The sequence below is a fragment of the Cicer arietinum genome, chromosome 1, assembly GCF_000331145.2.
Source record: "Cicer arietinum cultivar CDC Frontier isolate Library 1 chromosome 1, Cicar.CDCFrontier_v2.0, whole genome shotgun sequence".
Taxonomy (NCBI): Eukaryota; Viridiplantae; Streptophyta; class Magnoliopsida; order Fabales; family Fabaceae; genus Cicer; species Cicer arietinum.
The window spans coordinates 46,109,545-46,127,757 of NC_021160.2; the positions used below are offsets into that span (position 1 = coordinate 46,109,545).

Here is an 18,213-nt window from a genome sequence, read left to right on the forward strand (position 1 = left end):
GGATATACACAAACATAAGGGGTAGACTATAATGAAGTATATGCTCCAGTAGCTCGATGGGACACAATTCGGATCTTGTTGGCTGTGGCAACTCAAAAGGGATGGAATGTGTATCAGCTTGATGTGAAAATTGCCTTCTTATATGGAGAACTGAAGGAAGAAGTGTATGTAGATCAACCTGAGGGCTTCATAAAGCAGGGAGAGGAAGACAAGGTATATAGGCTGCACAAAGCCTTGTACGGACTAAAGCATGCACCAAGAACATGGTTTAGCAGAATCAAGAGTTATTTCCATAAAGAAGGATTTACAAAGAGTAGCCATGATCATACTCTATTCATCAAAAGAAGAGAAGAAAGAGCAATCATGGTAAGTCTCTATGTTGATGACTTGATATATACTGGAAATGATGAAGAATTTTGTGCAAGGTTTAAACAATCAATGAAGAAAGAATTTGAGATGACGGACCTTGGAAAAATGAGGTTCTTCCTGGGAGTTGAAGTAAGTCAGAATGCAAATGGAATTCACTTATGCCAAAAGAAATATGCAAGAGAGGTTCTAGAAAGGTTCAATACGTGGAAATGTAATTCTGTCAAAAACCCAATAGTGCCAGGAACTGTGTTGACAAGAGAAGATGGAGAACATGTTGATCCAACCTTGTACAAGCAATTGGTAGGCAGTCTAATGTATCTGACAGCAACACGTCCGGATATGATGTATGTAGTGTGCTTGATTTCACGTTACATGGCTAATCCAAAGGAGAAACACATGCAGATTGCTAAAAGAGCCTTGAGGTATTTAAAAGGTACACTGGATTTTGGTCTGTTTTACAGAAGAAAAATTTCGAAACTTTTGGCATATACTGATAGTGATTATGCAAGAGATGTGGACGACAGAAAGAGTACTTCTGGCTATGTTTTTCTGCTAAGTGAGGCAGCTGTGTGTTGGAGCTCAAAGAAGCAGGCCATAGTTACATTATCCTCCACAGAAGCTGAATATGTGGCAGCTACCTCCTGTGCTTGTCATTGTGTTTGGGTGAAAGGTGTTCTTAAACAGATTGGAGCTGAAAATTGTGAGTGTATTGACATTCTCTGTGACAATACTTCATCAATCAAACTTTCTAAAAATCTTGTGTTGCATCGAAGGACTAAACATATTGATGTTAGATATCATTATTTACGTGATCTTTCAAATCAGGGAGTAGTTAAGTTAATTTTCTATGGAACACAAGAACAAGTTGCAGACATTATGACAAAGTCAATGAAGTTGAATCAGTTTGTGACACTTCGAAGGGCATTGGGAGTACAACCACTTGAAAATTAAATTGTATGCTCAATGAGCATTTCAGTTTAAGGGGAGGAATTTGTTGGAATCTTGACTAGGAATTAGTCTTTGCTTTTTAAGGTCTGTTACTATTTTTGCAGTTAATAAGCTATTTTCTAGGAGCTGAATAAGCATTTGAATTATTCTAGTTTGTTAGGATTATTATTCCTAGTTTTTCTACTATTGGTTACTTGTAAGGCTTATTTAAAGCCAACTAGCTTTGCTTTTGAATAAGGAAAAATTAACACCGTTTATCCATTGCATTAGAAGTTCTTATTACTGCTTTACAATTATGAAACGGAGGAAGTATGATCAGTTAATCCTCAAACTTATTATATGTTCTCTCTCTAATTAAAATTTGTATATTAAATATGAGATAAGTTATGAATAAACAAAAATGATAATAACTTAATTTACTGACTTACCTCTATTAAATATAATTTAAAATATTAAAATTAAAATATAAAAACCAAAAAAGAATTTGATATTAAAATAAAAATTAATAATTAATTTTTAAAAATAGGTATGATTTTCTCACAAGGGTAAAATAATCCCTAAAAGATATGTAGATAGATATTATTTCATCGGTTCTACAACATTTGTCGTAGTTGATTTTTTTATATATATTAAATAATATTTATAAATGAAAATAAATAATAATTTTATTAAATAACTTTTAATCATTGATTGATTTCATTATTATATACAAAATAAATAAAAAATTGAATTAAATGCAAATAATATTAATTAGAGATATAAATAAAAAATAAGTGTTTATAGAGGAAAAAATGTAGTATTATATTAATATGAAGATAGAGATGAAATTATGAGGAAACAATAATATTACTCCTTCTGTGTTATAACAATCATTACATTTTTTTACTAAAAGAATTGTCCGAAAAAAATTATCATTTTTAATTTAATTTAACGTTAATTACTTTCCTCTGGACGGAACAACATTAATTTCATTTCTTGTCAAATATTGATAGTAAGGAGGCAAATTATATATGCACCAATGATGTCAAGATAGAGTTTATGCACAATTTTTTTTACCAATTTAATTACTATTTTCAAATTAAGGATGACCAATTTAATAGACTTGTATTAAATTATAAACATAAATTGACATCTTACCCAATATAAATCAATGAGTTGTATGATGATGAAAGTGTGTACCCTATTTATTATGATAATTGACCATTTAATCTCATATAACACATATTAAGAAAAATATATATTAAAAAATATTTTATTAAATTATTATAATTAGATATTACTTCATTATCAATTTCATAGTAGAAAATATTAATTTAAAAAATATGTAAATATTATTAATTAAAGGGATGGAGTAAAAGACAATATTTTCACAAGAACTAATATTAGAGTAAAAGACAACATCTTTTTAAAATAATTTTTTTTTTGTAAATAGGTTAGAGGGGGTAGAAGACAAGAAAAATATTTCACAAGAACACGCGGAATCAGAAATTGTAGAACGAAATCTGCATTGATTTTTCTTGTTTCTCATTTTAGTTCTCTTATTGTTTTTGGTGAAATATCATTTTACTTATCTACCAAACAGTGAAATCTTATACCTTTTACGTTCCACTTTCCGCCGGTTAGACGCACGTTTGTTGGAACTTTTGAGACATCTTTGTTTTTATGGATTGTATGTTCCACAATCCACACATCACATATTTTAGTTTATTTGAAAAAGAAAACAAAAAGACTAATAAAATAAATAAAAATATTAATTAAAAAATTGATATATTTAGACTAAATTCTTGAAAAAAATAAAAATTTCTATTAATATAAATTTAATGTAGGTATAAATGTTTAATTAATATCATACGATATATTTTTAGAATATACATCTATATATGAAATTTTTTACGATGTATTCATCAATTGAATTGTTTTAGTATATTTGTTCTCTAAACTAATAAATTAACTATTATTTTTATGAATCAAATATTTATTTATTGACTTTTGAATTTTAGAAAAAATTATTTTATCAGAACAAATATTATACTAATTTTTTATATTTTATTATAAAAAATATTTAACATTTACTATTATAAATAATAAAATTACAAAAATATATATTTTATTGATACTTTTAATAAATAGTATTTAATTATTATAATTTTTTAAAATAGTAAAAAAATGTTTTTCAATAAGCAAATCTAATTGCTATTTTAAAAATTTAATTTTCGATATATATCGAATCCATGAATATAGTATAAAATTTCTCTTTTTATATTAATTAATATTATATATATATATATATATATATATATTCTTTTTTTGGAAGGAATCTAACCTCATTATTTTATGTAATATTTTATTTAATAATTAGGACCCACATTTAACTCTATTCTTGCAAATTTAATTCAATTTCAAAAAAATAAAGGACAAGACAAGGACATGGTAGAAAAATGATCGAATTTGAATTATTTCTCGAGTTATCCGTCTCATTCCAAATAACTTTAAGAAAAAATTATTATTTTTGTTATTATTGATTCACCATCTCTAAAAAAATTATCAATCAATTCACTAATTTAATAATTTAGTGTTTGTAAAATAATGTTATGATTTATTACTCTTAAATCAATTGACAAATGATAACCATATGTGATTTGTTATTCTTATGAGTTATTTATGTTTAATTGTTTTTTCTAAAAAAAAGTTTAAGTATAACTATTTTGCGTCTCGTCTTGAATCTAATTCGACTTATCTTTATTATATGTTATCATTAATAAATCTATAATTTATTGAATTTGATGAGATTAAAGGACAAATTAAAATTTGATTTAAACAGTAATTTGTACACCTTTATACTTACTAGGATCCAAGTTAAGAATTCTTTTGCAATTTGTTAGTATCTCAAAAAAGTTGTTCAAATACAAAACAAATAAAAAAAGAATTGTACAACTTATCCCTAAAAAGTAAACTGCTCTACCGTTGCACTTCACCATGCTGCAAGCAGAGTACTACATAGTAACAAGCATGAAACTGTCTACACACTATGATAAAAGTTTAATATCTTAGTGACGTGATATTATGCTGAAAATTTCAGTGCTAGTGGGATTTTTGTGGCACTATTTTCTCTGAATTTTGCAGCTTTATATCTATAGCCATTCCGCTACTATGACAAAATAAAAAGAGATGCTATATTAAACACTTTTCTTGGAGATGCTATAACACACTTTTTTTTAAGAGATGCTATAAAACTTTGAAACTAATAGTATGTTTGGTAATAAGTTCTAAGCATGGAAACGTGCGGCCATTCAAACTCTACTGAAAATTTTGCTTTTCAATCATAGTTAAATGTATTATAATTTTTTATTTAAACTATTGATAGAAAATAAATAGTAAAAAGTAAATTGAATTATATATATTAATAAACAAGAGAATGTGTATTATATTAAGAATTATATAAATTTATATAATTAATTTATTAATTAATATAAAATAACTAACTAATATAACTAATTAATCAATTTAATTAATTGATCAACTAAAATATTTAATAAAATGTGTTTTTGGTTTTAAAAAATAAACATTGATTTTTGATTTAATTGATTTTAACTACAATTGAATTTTTTATAAATTATTTATCGTTTGAGTATATTTCTATAAAAGTAAATTAAACAATAATTTTGATTGCGTATAAAAATTAATTTAATAACAAAGGTTACAATTACAATTTTAGTTAAAATTGATTTTAATTAAGATTCTAAACATACAAAAAATTAATTTTAAATTTTTAAAATCATTTTTGACTCTTATTTCTTAAAACATATTTATGTCACGGTTAAAAAAACAGTTAGAAAATTGGTAGTAACTAACTCAGTTATGAAACTGGCAAACATGTTGAATTTAATATCTGTGTTTTACCACTAAATCAAAATATGATTATAAAAGAAATTAAATAAATGATTGAGCTTATGACAATTGACAAGGGTACAATTATGAAGCATGAGCTAACTAATTTTGATATAGAGAGTAGAATAGCTCCACGGTCGAACTAAATTGTACTATGGCACATGCTGATAACAAATAACGAGGGACGGCTATAGCTAGCTAGTACTATAATTTGATCTGACAATTTGATTAAAATTGTAGTACTAGTTGGGATAAATGAATCATTATGACAATATATTGCAATTTGAAAACTTAATTGAGATTAACTTTTGTCAACGACCTTAATTAGATGTGATGAGTGTCGTCTTCTATAGCGATTGATAGATAGTGACAGTGATGTGAACCTCGATTCAATGCCAATGGTTTTATTTTATATGATGCCAAATTTTTTAAGACTTTTGAAAGTTTGTGATAATAGTGGTAGTTGCAATCATTTTGAAAGGATATAACAATAACCTCACTTTCTTTTCAAAATATGAGAAAACTATGTTGTTAAACGCCAAAACTCATTCTTTCATATTTAATTTTTTATTATAGAAACAAAAAATAATAGTAACTCTTGTAATCAAAATTAAATGTTTTCCCCCATAATTATCATGCTGTAGTTTGTTATTTGGGGTTTATCCCATGGATGGATCCAAAAACATACTATGTAGGTACCAAAATAATTAATAATAAAATATTTATTAGAAAAATTCTAAATATTTAATAAAACAAATCAAAGTAACAATTCGAATTAGAGAAAAAAATATAAGTTTGGTAACAAAATTGTTGCCCCTAACACTTAGCAACTAAATTATAGATGGGTTTTTTCTTTTAAATTTTTAAATTTGAAGCTATTTTAACTATTTTTAGTTGGTGTAAATCAATTATAACTATAAATTCGTTAAATATACTTTAAGGTGTAGTTTAGTTAATTTACACCAACTGAAAATTAATTAGTGCATATTAACAAATCTTTCTCACTCATTTTTAGTTTGTGCAAATTAATAAATTATAATTAAAATTTTGTTCATTACAACTTAAGGCAAACCATGAACAAACAGATGAAGAGAGAGGAATGATAGTTTTTTATATTGTGTTTGTATAGTTGGAATGGAAAGAGAAAGATGAGTGATTTTTCTTTCTTTAACGAATTTCAGATGGACTATTATTTTGTGTGGTGTAGGTCAAATGTCTGGAATACTCAAAATCTCTTTATATGTGTAGTAGTGTTTATTTTATTGTAATATAAAGAAAAAAAAATCTCCAAAATTAAAGTGGGGGCACTATCTACATATTAGCCAAGGTGAGTCCATCACTGATGTTGACTATATACTATAAATATTATTAAGAAAAATTTAGGAGGGTTGAACTTTTGAGAACTTATTACGGTTAAGAAAAACTTCAACATTCAAGAAACACTTATAAAATTAATTAAGTATTATTGACTAATAAAGTTTTGACATTAGTAGTGAAATTCAAATTCAAATTCATGTAGTATTAGAGTTTGAAAAAGTCTCACATTGCTTTGAATTTTAAAGAAAAAGATAATTTAAAATTATATATATATTTTTAGTTCTTCATTACAAATTGCACAAGTCCGAAACACCATAAATTTATATCTGATTCTTTTATTTTCTATTCTACTTTTGTGTTAGAGTATTATGAGATATAATTAAAATATTTATTTTAAAAAGTGTGAGTATATTGAGGATCATTTAGAGTTTAAGAAAAGTTTAAATATTGTAACAATTTTCATACAATATTATTCTCAATGATAACAATTTTTTCCTGATTTTAAATTTTACGTTATTTTCTTGTGTTTCTGTATTATTTAATTTTATCTATTTGTTTATTTGGAAGTTATGTGTCTTTACCTTAATTTAGTCTCTTGTCGATTGAGATTTCAGTTTGTTGCCTTGGACTATAGTAGAGAGTGTCTGAATTTGAGCCTTGAGATTGGGCTTTGAGTATTCGACGGAGTGGGTCTTGGCTAGTCCGAAACACTTACTAAGCTAAACAACATTCATTGGTAACTATGTAATAAATCAGATATTTAATTTTTTTATTATTATAATATTGCAAGTGTGATAAAAGAATTAGTACACTGATTTTTTTATTTATACAAATACTAGTACATTGTTAATCAACTCTATCTTGACTAATATTATTACTATACTTGTAAGGCATAGGAATGTGATATACTAATTAAATTATGTGGGCAATTAAAAAGGAACACAGAAAAGTACAATTAAGGTACTGTTTGCATTGATTTTGGCAAGTAAAAACATAGTATTCAATTATTGATTCATATGAAACGATAACTTCGAGTTTTGTGTTGCATTTGGGTTCGATATGGTTCATTTGAAATAGTATCTTATCATCTTATGTCTCATAGATGCCAACCGAGCAGTGGCCATAGCATTTGGCAGTTTTCCCTTTTGAGGTCGAAGATTTGACTCAATGGGATTCGATCCTAGTAACTATAACTACATAGCTCCTAAAATGGACCCGATCCTATATCACTTTTTTCTTTATATTTTCTTTTTTGTTTGTTTAATTTCAACATGTGAAACCAAAGGCCTTACAAATATGGATCAATGTGGGTATCCACATGTAGGGCATATCCAATTGACTCTCAACCATTTAAATGAGCCAAATCCACATGTAAGCGGTTGTAGAGGGTCAAGTGTCACAAGGCTTTAAATATAGGTATATACAAATTTGAATCAATAGTTGAATTAGAATGGGAAAAATAATCTACAATAATTTGAATTCAACCGTTTCATTTAAAATTATACGGATAAAAATCTAAACTATTTAGGATGAGTCTAATAGTTTTACGTAATTATCACATCACCAATATAATAAATGAGTTGTTTGATAAAAACATAATTAAGTATTAATAAAAATATTCAAAGTTCAAAATATATTTTTCTTAAAGAAATGAATTGGAAAATAAAAAGAATTAAAAGTTATACAAAATGAACAATTCAATGAGAAAATAAAGACCAAACATTCAAGCCAACTCACCTACATGACTTGAAAACCCGCATTGACCGATGCTAGCTTAAACTGATTCAAAAATTAGTCACAAATGAGTATGTAAATTGCATGTTCGATTTTGAATGGTTTAGTAAAATTGGACCCAAATCCACCCATATTCGACCAATGCTCAACCTTATCCACAAGTATGTATAATAGTTATCTGTTATCCATTTTGTTGAATAAATATAGTATTAACGTTTTATTAATATTTGAGTGAATAGATACTGACATATATTTAGTGGATTTTTAAGTATCCACAAATATTAGTTGGTAGCCACATATATTTCTACTCTTTTGTCAATATACTTGCATAATAATTTTTCTACTCTTTTGTCAATACAAACAAGTCTTAACACATTAATACATTAACACATCAACAAAATGTAACACAAAGTTCCATCATAAAATTTAGGAAAAAATACATTTGTAGGCCTTTAAGTTTAACTCAATTGCCGCCTAGGTAATTTAAGTTTATTTTATTCTGATTTATTCCTTTAAGTTATATTTTGTTTGCATTGTTAGTCGTTTATCTCAATTTCGACAATAATTAGTTCAATTGAAAACTTTTGATCATTTGAAACTCTAGCAAATGCTGTAACAATATGTCTCTCATAATAATCATTAAAAAAACATTCATCAAATCTTATAAATGGTCTATATTTCCTGATTTTCTCTATAACAATTAAACACATGTATATCCTTAAAAAAAAGGTAATAAAGGTTTAACTACATAATTCATATCTTCAACTTCCTTCTCATTCAAAGTAGCTTGGACAGTCAATTTGTTGTGATGTTTCGATTAGATCTTAACATTTTATAACAGTAATTCGAGAAAATTTTCAAACTTAAAGGACTGCATGCATAGTTTAATATATCTTAAAGGCTAAAGATGCAAACGAATGTAACTTAAATGATTGAATCGGGGAAAAAATTAAAGGATCTAAACAAAAATAAATGACTAAAGGTGTATTTTTGCCTAAAATTTCTATCATTACATATTTGCCTCTATATCCATTAACTAATAGATAATCAAAATATCCATTTATTTTATCTGTCGACACTCATTAAAGGCAAAAATACATTCTATTTTACCCGTTCTCGCTTAGATCCTCTAAATTTAGTTTCATTATCGCTTATATCCTTTAAGTTTATTTATTTTTCCCAATTTGGTCATTTAAGTTACATTATATTTACACCGTCAATCCTTTATCTCATTTTCAACAATGTTTGATGCAATTGAAGACTTATAATCATTAAAAACTCTACATGTGTGGTAGTATTTATTTTGTTGTAGTATGGAAAAAAAATCCCCCAAATTAAAGTAGGGGCCACTGTCTGCCTACCAGTTAGGGGTGAGAATAGGCTGGGCCGAGCTAGACTTTGCTAGGCCTGACCTTGACCTGTGACCTATCATAGGCTTACCTTTTAGGTATGAGTTTGGTCTTGATAGAGTTGGCATGTTAGCATACTTAAAAGACTATTTCATTTTAATATTCTTGAAAAAATAATCAAACATATATTTAAATTGATTAACGAGTTAATATGTCATTGAAATTAAGTTTTATTTTGATATTTAACATCACATTTTGAAAAATATGACTTTATATACATTATACTTAAATTATATTTTATAATAATACATTTAAATATGTCAAAAACTAAATGAGGTTAATATGCGTAAATTACTAAAAGTTGAATACATACAAAAAAAAAAAAAATCAAAATTTAAAATAATAATTAGTATAATAAAACAATATAATTTATATTTGTTTAAATAGATCGGTCTAATAGGCCTAAAAGACTTATTATGTGGTCTTTAGCTAGATATTTTTAACTACATAAGTTTTTTTTATAAGTCTACGTTTTATCTGTTTAAAAAAAAAGTTTGGTCTGACCTGAGTCTGACGTAGGCTAGGCTGTAGGCCTTTGTCGGTCGGTCTGACCTATTCTCATAACTAATATCAGTCAAGGTAAGTCCGTCCCTGATGTTGACTATGTACTAAAAGTATTGTTAAAAAAAAATTAGGCAAATTGGATTTTGAGATCTTATTATGGTGAAGAAAAACTGCAAGATTCAAGAAATGCTTACAAAATTTCTTAAGAATCATTGACTAATAAAGTTTTGACGTCATCAGTGAAATTCAAAATTAAATCCATATAGTGTTAGAGTTTGAAAATGTCTCACGATCAAAACATTTGAATACATGTTTGCTGGATTTTTAATTTGACATTTTAAAAGTTCTTTATAGGTTAGATTAATTTTTTAACTTGTTTCTAAACTTTGGGTCGAAATTGAATTTTAATTTTATTATTTACAAATTGACCACTGCTCACTCTATAGGTCATAATTTGAATTCTGCATATTGGATTAACGCATGCAAGTAGACATTGGAAACCTAAAAATCATAGCTACAACTTTTATGTTGGAACAAAAGGTCAATGCCGAACTTTATTGGGTCTAAACTGCATATTTCGTGATCTGAACTTTTGTAGTAATTTTAAGTAGCGGGACACTTGTTTTAAAGCACAAAAGCGAGTATAATATATTCAATTTTTTTTTGTTGTTGTTGAGGAAGCTGTTTTTCAGATTTAGAAAGATATGAATATTTTTTATTTTATTTTGATAGAAGACTAATTTCTCATATTGATCCACTATTTCAGAGTTTCATCAACTCCTCGAGGTTTAGTTTGTAATGTTGATTTCATGTTATGATTCAATTTCTCTTTATTCGATTATATTGTTATTGTGATTGCTTAATTCGAATCTCAATATGATTGATTAAATTAGTTTGACGTAATTCGATTTCTACATTAATTAAATTATAATTTGACATAAAAATATAGGATTTATAATTTTGATTTTTGTTTTTAAATTAACATGTTATCATAATTAGACATAAACACAACTACAACAACCATCAATCACCATCTCACATTGCGTTGAATTGTAAAGGAAGAAATAGTTAAAGGCTACATATATGTCTCTAGTTCTTTATTACAAATTACATCAGTTAGAAATACTTTAAATTTGTATCCGATTGTTTTATATAATTTATAATTAAGTTAATATTAGAAGGTTCAAAAATGTTTTTCCTAAAATCTCAAATATAAAAATATAGGATTTATAATTTTGGTTTTTGTTTTTAAATTAACATGTTACCATAATTAGACATAAACACAACTCCAACAACCATCAATCACCATCTTCGACCACCGCCACCATTATCGACCACCCACCTCCTACGACTATCCACCCGTCATCACTGACCACTCACATCTGGCCACCGCCAATACCACCAATTACCCACATTCCACTACCGATCATCATCTATGACAACCGCCACCACCATCTATGACCATCATCACCGACCACCGACCACTATCTCCCATTGTAGACCATCACCTTCAACTGTCTTTGATGATCGATCATAACTGCAATAATCATCTTCTATTACTACCACTTTCAACCATTGTTAATAAAACTATTATAATTAAATAAATGATAGTTTTACTATATTTGATTCTTTCAAAATAATAAAAAATTAATATTTTTCATTTTTTATTTTTAATTATTCTTACATATTAATATTTTTTCTATATTTGGTGAATTCATCAATAAAAAATGAAACTCATCTAAAAATTGAAATTCATAACTGAAAATTGAAAATTGAAAATTAAAAATTAAAGTTGGTTTTTGTTTTTAAAAGTTTCAGAACATAAGACAAAAAACCACCCCAAATTGGACTGTAAAATTCAAAAATTTATATTTTAACCTCCGAATTGTCCAATCCAAAAGTCTAAAACATCTTAAAAAAATTTAGTTAATATTTACATCTCCGAATTTAATTCGAATGAATATCATCTAAATTGATTAATTAATGAATATTTAAATCAAAAAATAATAATTTAGAATTGGAAGACTTCTGTGAATGTATATAATGGGATGGGAGGAGAAACTTCCAAAATATTATATGATTATTATTAACATGCGTTTGTTAGGCCCAAACTTACGTTATTTTCCTTCCGCTAGCAAATACCAAACTTTTAACAAGTTCACCACAAAACTATTTTTCAGCAAAAAAAAGACTTTTTTACAAGCATAACTGTTCTGATTTTCATAAAATATTTAATACATTTTTTTCATTAATAAAAATATCATTTTTTTCTTTCATTGTCTCAATTTTTATGAACAGTTTAATTTCCATTTTTCGAATGATCTCTTTATTTTTCCCCAGAAGAACCCATAACTATATAGTATATTCAACCACCAATATGAAATCCTTTGGTGACCCAAAATAAAGACAAGAGTCATTTATAACGTTGGCAGAATTCTGGACCAGGCCTGTCCATGACCAGAAAATGTCGTTGACCCAATAACATTATTGATAGCCTATCCCAGGGCCTTGTACGTTTGTAAATTATAATTAGCTTTTATTCAGAAAATAATAATAATAATTGTAATATGTGCTTGTATAAATTTATGCTATGTTAAAAAAACTAAAATTCGAAATTCAAAAATTAACTGATTAAATTATTATAAATCTTGAATGAAATTGATTCTGATGATTCTGTATATGGGTATATTTTTTGTAATCTAAATTTTTATTTGTAAATAATTCTAATATTTTTCATTGTGTTCTAAACTTACATGTATTATGAACTATGAAGCCAGAAAAAATGCTGAGTATATATCATGACAAGTTGACAACTAATCCGCAGATATTAGAAATAGCTAGAAGACAGTTAAATCTAATGGAAAGAGTAGTTAATATTCGAAGTCATGTCAAAATATTAATGAGCATATAAAAGAATGAATTCAATGTGGAGATGACTTCTAGATTTAATTCTATCTGACTTGTTCCATGCTACTGGCCCTGCAGTTTAATAGTTGAAACAGTCGTTAGATCACAATGAAATTGAAATAATTAATTATATATTTAATATATAATTTTTATTCATTATTTAATATATTGCTAGTTAATACTAAATAATAAACAAATATAAAGCTATAAAATTATAAATTTAAGTTTAATAAAAGATTATTATATTTTATGTTTTGTATCATAGAAAATAATAACAAGAGAAAAAGAATCTAAAATGAAATTTTTATAATTTAATATTGACGTTTTATTTAAAATGATTTTTGTGATAGAAACTTCTAAAAGAACATAAAAAGACAATTTATTAAAACTACATATAAAGAATTCAAAAATGTAATGAGAATTCTCTAGTCAACTATTGCTTTTGCGTTTGGATATTTTATTTATTTATTTTTATTATAGAGAAGATAATATAATTATCATAAAATTTTTATGAAGTTTCAAATATAAATTTTAGATATAGTGTCTAATCTAACTCTATCGACATTTATCAATTAAATTACGACTTAAAAACTTTGAACATTTCTTCTATCATTAACCCAATAATATTTATTATGGGTTGAGCAATAGAACTTTTGGTTATAATATATTTTTAGAAGTTGTTTTCAAAAACATTTACTCCATTCTTTTCAAATTATATCCCTATTTCACCTTTTATTTAAACTATTTATTTAATATATTTTTTTTATAATTATTTTTCTATTTTATAAATTGAACTTGAATTCAAACATAAATGAGTTAAAGAAAATTAAATTTTATGTTTTGAATTTTTTTGTAAATTTTATAACACATTTGTGTGAGTAAAAGCATAATAAAAAGGGTATGAGATAAAGTTTTCTCAAATCTATAGCATAGACAATCTTTTGTTCTTTATAAACTGAAAAAGAAAAGATTTTGACTGTATGGGCCAGACAAAGCAAGATTATGTCCATTTTTAAACTAGGGGAAATTTCACCCAAAAGATCCAGGATAGAAAATACATACAAAACACAATGCCAAAAGAATAATTTTTTAGATTCAGTAAACCACCTATCTAGATCAACAGAAATATTGCAATGAAAATGTTCACTACAACAAAAAATAAGTATATATGTTATGTTCTGTACAAATTTATAAAAATGAGTAAAAATACACCAAAAGATATGTACTATCTTAAAATTTTGTGTATGACATTTAAATGAGTGTATTTGTTAATTTAATTAAGTATTTATTAAAAAATAGTATTTATTTAATTTAGTGTTTGATTATGTAACACTTATGGATATACTAATCTATAATTGAAGAAATAATTAAAATGTGATTTTGACTGTTTGTTTAAAATTTTTAAAAAGTGATTTTAACTTTATGTTTTTAAAAATAATTTTTATGAGAATTTACTTAAAAATAGTAGAAGCTGTTTTAAATTCATTTGTTACCAATTAAAAAAAGTAATTTTGGCATTTAGTAACTTAGATATTTATTATTAAAGATTTTAACATAATAAAAATCATATTTTAAAAAAAAAATTTATAAAGAGTTTCTCAAATAGCTTTTCATTTTAATCGTATTTTGAAATTTCATAGTTCAAAAAAAGTTGTAGCATATAGATGAAATACTTAAAATGATATTTTAAAATAAATTATTTAAATCAATTTTTTATTTAATTTTTTTATAGAAAAAATGTTATAACAAAAATAAAATATCATAAAAATTATTGAAATAAATTAACAAGTTAGGGTATGCTTAGATGAGCAACGAGTTGACAAAATAAATAATACTATAATTTTATTAAATTTCAAAGTGTAACTTTAATTGCAACAATACTATGTAAATTCACTGCAAATCTAAACAGACAAGATATGCACTAACTCAATACCATAAATTTTCTCAAAAACACAATTAGATAAGTGTAAATTGTAAATAAGCTTTTGAATATGTACCCTTAGAAATGATATGCACTAACTCAAAAAAAAAAAAAAAAAAAAACTCTCATTATCTTGAAATTGAATGTCTTAATTCTTCACAAAACCCTCCAGAGGTGGAATGTAACATTTTTCAACAATGGAAAGGCAAATATTTTTTTCACCTTCCAAAGGTCATTGAACAAACACAAGTTTTTCTTTAAAAAATGAATAGGTAACTTTTCACCTTCCAAAGGTCATTATCAATATCATCACCATAAAATCATAAACAAATTAAATTGACCCTGCTAAATATTAAAAGACAGATAGCACATAACAAATAGTATAGATCAAGAGTTTCATAATGCAAAAAATAAAAAATCTTTTATTGATAATATATTTATATATGACAAAGAACACCCCAAAAATGTTAAGAGGCAATGAATCAATCATAGACAATAGGTAACAACAACAACAACAACAAAAATTACTAACACATAAAACTCATACATTCTAGTTTTAGTTTTTAGTTTTAAATGAAAAACTCATAAATTTCTCCTTCAGTGAGAGCAACTTATATATTCTAGTAAAGTACTAAACTGTAAATACAACAAATGCAACAAAATCCATGAAATTGTGCATAGTCTAGATTTCCAGATATAGCCAAATCTAAGGCAATACGTTCGCCGTGAAATGATAAACTAACGAACTCATTTGTATGTTCCCATGCCGACACCAGTCTCACCGCCAAGATAAGGTTGGAAACTTTCCCTCGCGCTCGAGTAGTTGATATAGTAGAATTTAGAAACTATTGAAGTGAAGAAAATGAAAGCAGCACCAGCAGCAAAAACTCCTTTCCTTACTGTCTCACAAGAAGGTGGATTTTCAACAAAGAGGGTCCTGTACTTGGTGTGATAAGCATTTTCAACTGATCCAGCCAACAAGCACGCTTGACTTATGATGAAACACACCCTGAAAGATAGAGTTGCAAAACAAGTGTTGTAAGTTCAATAAAACAATAAGGCCTGTATGGATAAACAACTTAATTAAGCACTTATCGTATAAGTGACTCTCTGTGTATAAATTATTTCTAGATTATGTTACGACTCATACCAGCAGATTATGAAAAGAACAAATTATTTCTAGATTATGTTACGACTCATACCAGCAGATTATGAAAAGAACAACGGCGCACGCCCTTGAGCCTCCAGGCTTAAGAGGCTTCCCACAACAGAAGCACCGGCTTGCAACCATTATGGTAATTTGACTAACCATGAGGAATAAAAATGCTCCAACACCATAGCCGGTTGCTATATCCGAGTCATAGACACAGTAATTATAATTTTCATCCCTGTCCGGAACAATCTTAGCCTGCCAAGTGAAAAACGAGATAATTTTTTGTTAAGCAGAAGGTATGCTAAAAATTGATAGTACACTGAATAATACAAAGTCATTCAATAAACCACTAGGAGTGAAATACTAGTGGTGAGTTTGAATAATTTATAAGAGATATTATAGGTTTGAAACTCAATGCCATGAATGTACTAAGGAGGAAAAAAAACTTTATTTTTTCAACCTGAATAATTAAATGATCATACACCAAGAGAAATTTTTTAAAAGATAAATGAGTCTCTTGTTTTGTATATACTATGAAATATTCACTTGAACTGTGAGTTACATTGACCAGGATTGTAGAAATATGTTGACTACACCTAGTTCCATAAACAATCAAAAGTTGACATAAAGGAAAAACTTGTGTTTGATAATTAGTCACAAATTCATAATTGAGCAAAGAAATAAGCAAATACATAACTGAAGCTAATGTGGTATTCCGGTACACATTTTAACCAAACATATTGACAAAATTCTGAAACTGTTTGCTTGAATTTCATACATGCTCATCTCATCTGATTCCAAGACAGAAAAGGAGAGATCCGATGATGTTTCAAAATACACACAACCAAAGTTCAAAAAAAAGGTCTGTGACCACAATCTAGATTGTAAAATCAAATTTTTTGATGTCTTTGCAATTGCGGCCGCATATGACTACAATTCTCTGCAATGTTAAAAATTGCGACCTAAATGTAACCACGATTTAAAATCTTACAAACAACATTTCATCTTGTTTACAGATCTGGATCTCTAATTGTAAAAACACACAAAACAAATCACCAACCTAATATATTAACAACAAATTTTTTGACCCAATGGAGAAAAGTTCAAGATTTGGCATTTCTTGGAATGTAAAAATCTAAGTTACAAAGTCAAATAAACACAAAACTATTGCACATAGTTTCAATTGTAAAGTTAATTCATACCACAATGAGTATAATTGAAGCCATTAAACTTACAAAAGAAACCCCACATTAAATTCTCAAACTTTAATTCACACAAAGGAAAACAAAACGTTAAAGATTCAAGCTTTATCCACATTTTCACAAATGATCATCAATCAAAGGTAAAAAAAAAACAGAGAAAAATAATGAAAACTTGCTCTTACCATTCTATAATTCTTCAAAAACCCATAATCAAAAACAAATTTTGACACAAACCCAGATTCTCAAATTTGAATAAGAGAAGAAAAAGTGAGATAGTTGAATTGAGAAGTGAATACTCACAGTGCTTCGTCTTTGTTCAGCAGCAACGGCAAGTCCAAAAGCAACCAAGTCAAAAATGAAGACAATGATGAGTAATAGCTTGGAAGCCATTGATGTGAATTGAAGAAAATGAGGAGAGAGAATATAGCTGGATCTGAGTTATTTCTCTCTCTTGAACTGTGTTGTTATGATCAATGGCGTTTCTTTGCAGCTATAAGGTACATTCCTAAGTGAGGAACAAGCAACAAGGTAAGAAGTAATGAATAATAAATTATTTTATTTGGAAATAATAATAGATATAGAAAAAGACGTGATAACCAATTGATCAGTGTATGAAAATGTGTATTTTACCTGCTAGCACATAGATTACTCACCTAATCATAGCCATTTTATTTGCCTTCTGAATAATAGCCAACACAATTATCATATTTTATTTTTCTGATATAAATTTAGGGTTAAATTTTCATTATGTAAATTCAATCAAGGTACTTTATTTGAATGTAATTTGAAAAAATAGTGATAAAATTAGTATTAATATTATTTTTTTTTAAATTTTATATTAAACAAATATTAAAAATTGTC

The 18,213-nt window shown here is 26.6% G+C and overlaps 1 protein-coding gene across 1 annotated transcript; it reads right to left on the reverse strand.

Annotated features, from left to right (window-relative positions):
* Window positions 1-15,399: 15,399 nt before the first annotated feature.
* LOC101507854 (uncharacterized) lies at window positions 15,400-17,884 on the reverse strand. The gene is made up of 3 exons (XM_004487626.4): window positions 17,653-17,884; window positions 16,200-16,405; window positions 15,400-16,006 (listed from the first exon to the last, which is right to left on the reverse strand). The coding sequence occupies exons 1-3, from the start codon at window positions 17,740-17,742 to the stop codon at window positions 15,745-15,747; spliced, it is 558 nt and encodes a 185-aa protein (XP_004487683.1). The 5' UTR covers window positions 17,743-17,884; the 3' UTR covers window positions 15,400-15,744.
* Between the last annotated feature and the right edge of the window lie 329 nt (window positions 17,885-18,213).

Excerpts from the sequence above, each read along its gene's own strand:
- LOC101507854 (XM_004487626.4), bottom strand. The coding sequence starts at position 17,742 with ATGGCTTCCAAGCTATTACTCATCATTGTCTTCATTTTTGACTTGGTT. Across the intron at positions 16,406-17,652 it reads CTGAACAAAGACGAAGCACT|GCTAAGATTGTTCCGGACAG; the intron begins GTGAGTATTCAC and ends TTCACTTGGCAG. Across the intron at positions 16,007-16,199 it reads GTTCTTTTCATAATCTGCTG|GGTGTGTTTCATCATAAGTC; the intron begins GTATGAGTCGTA and ends TCTATCTTTCAG.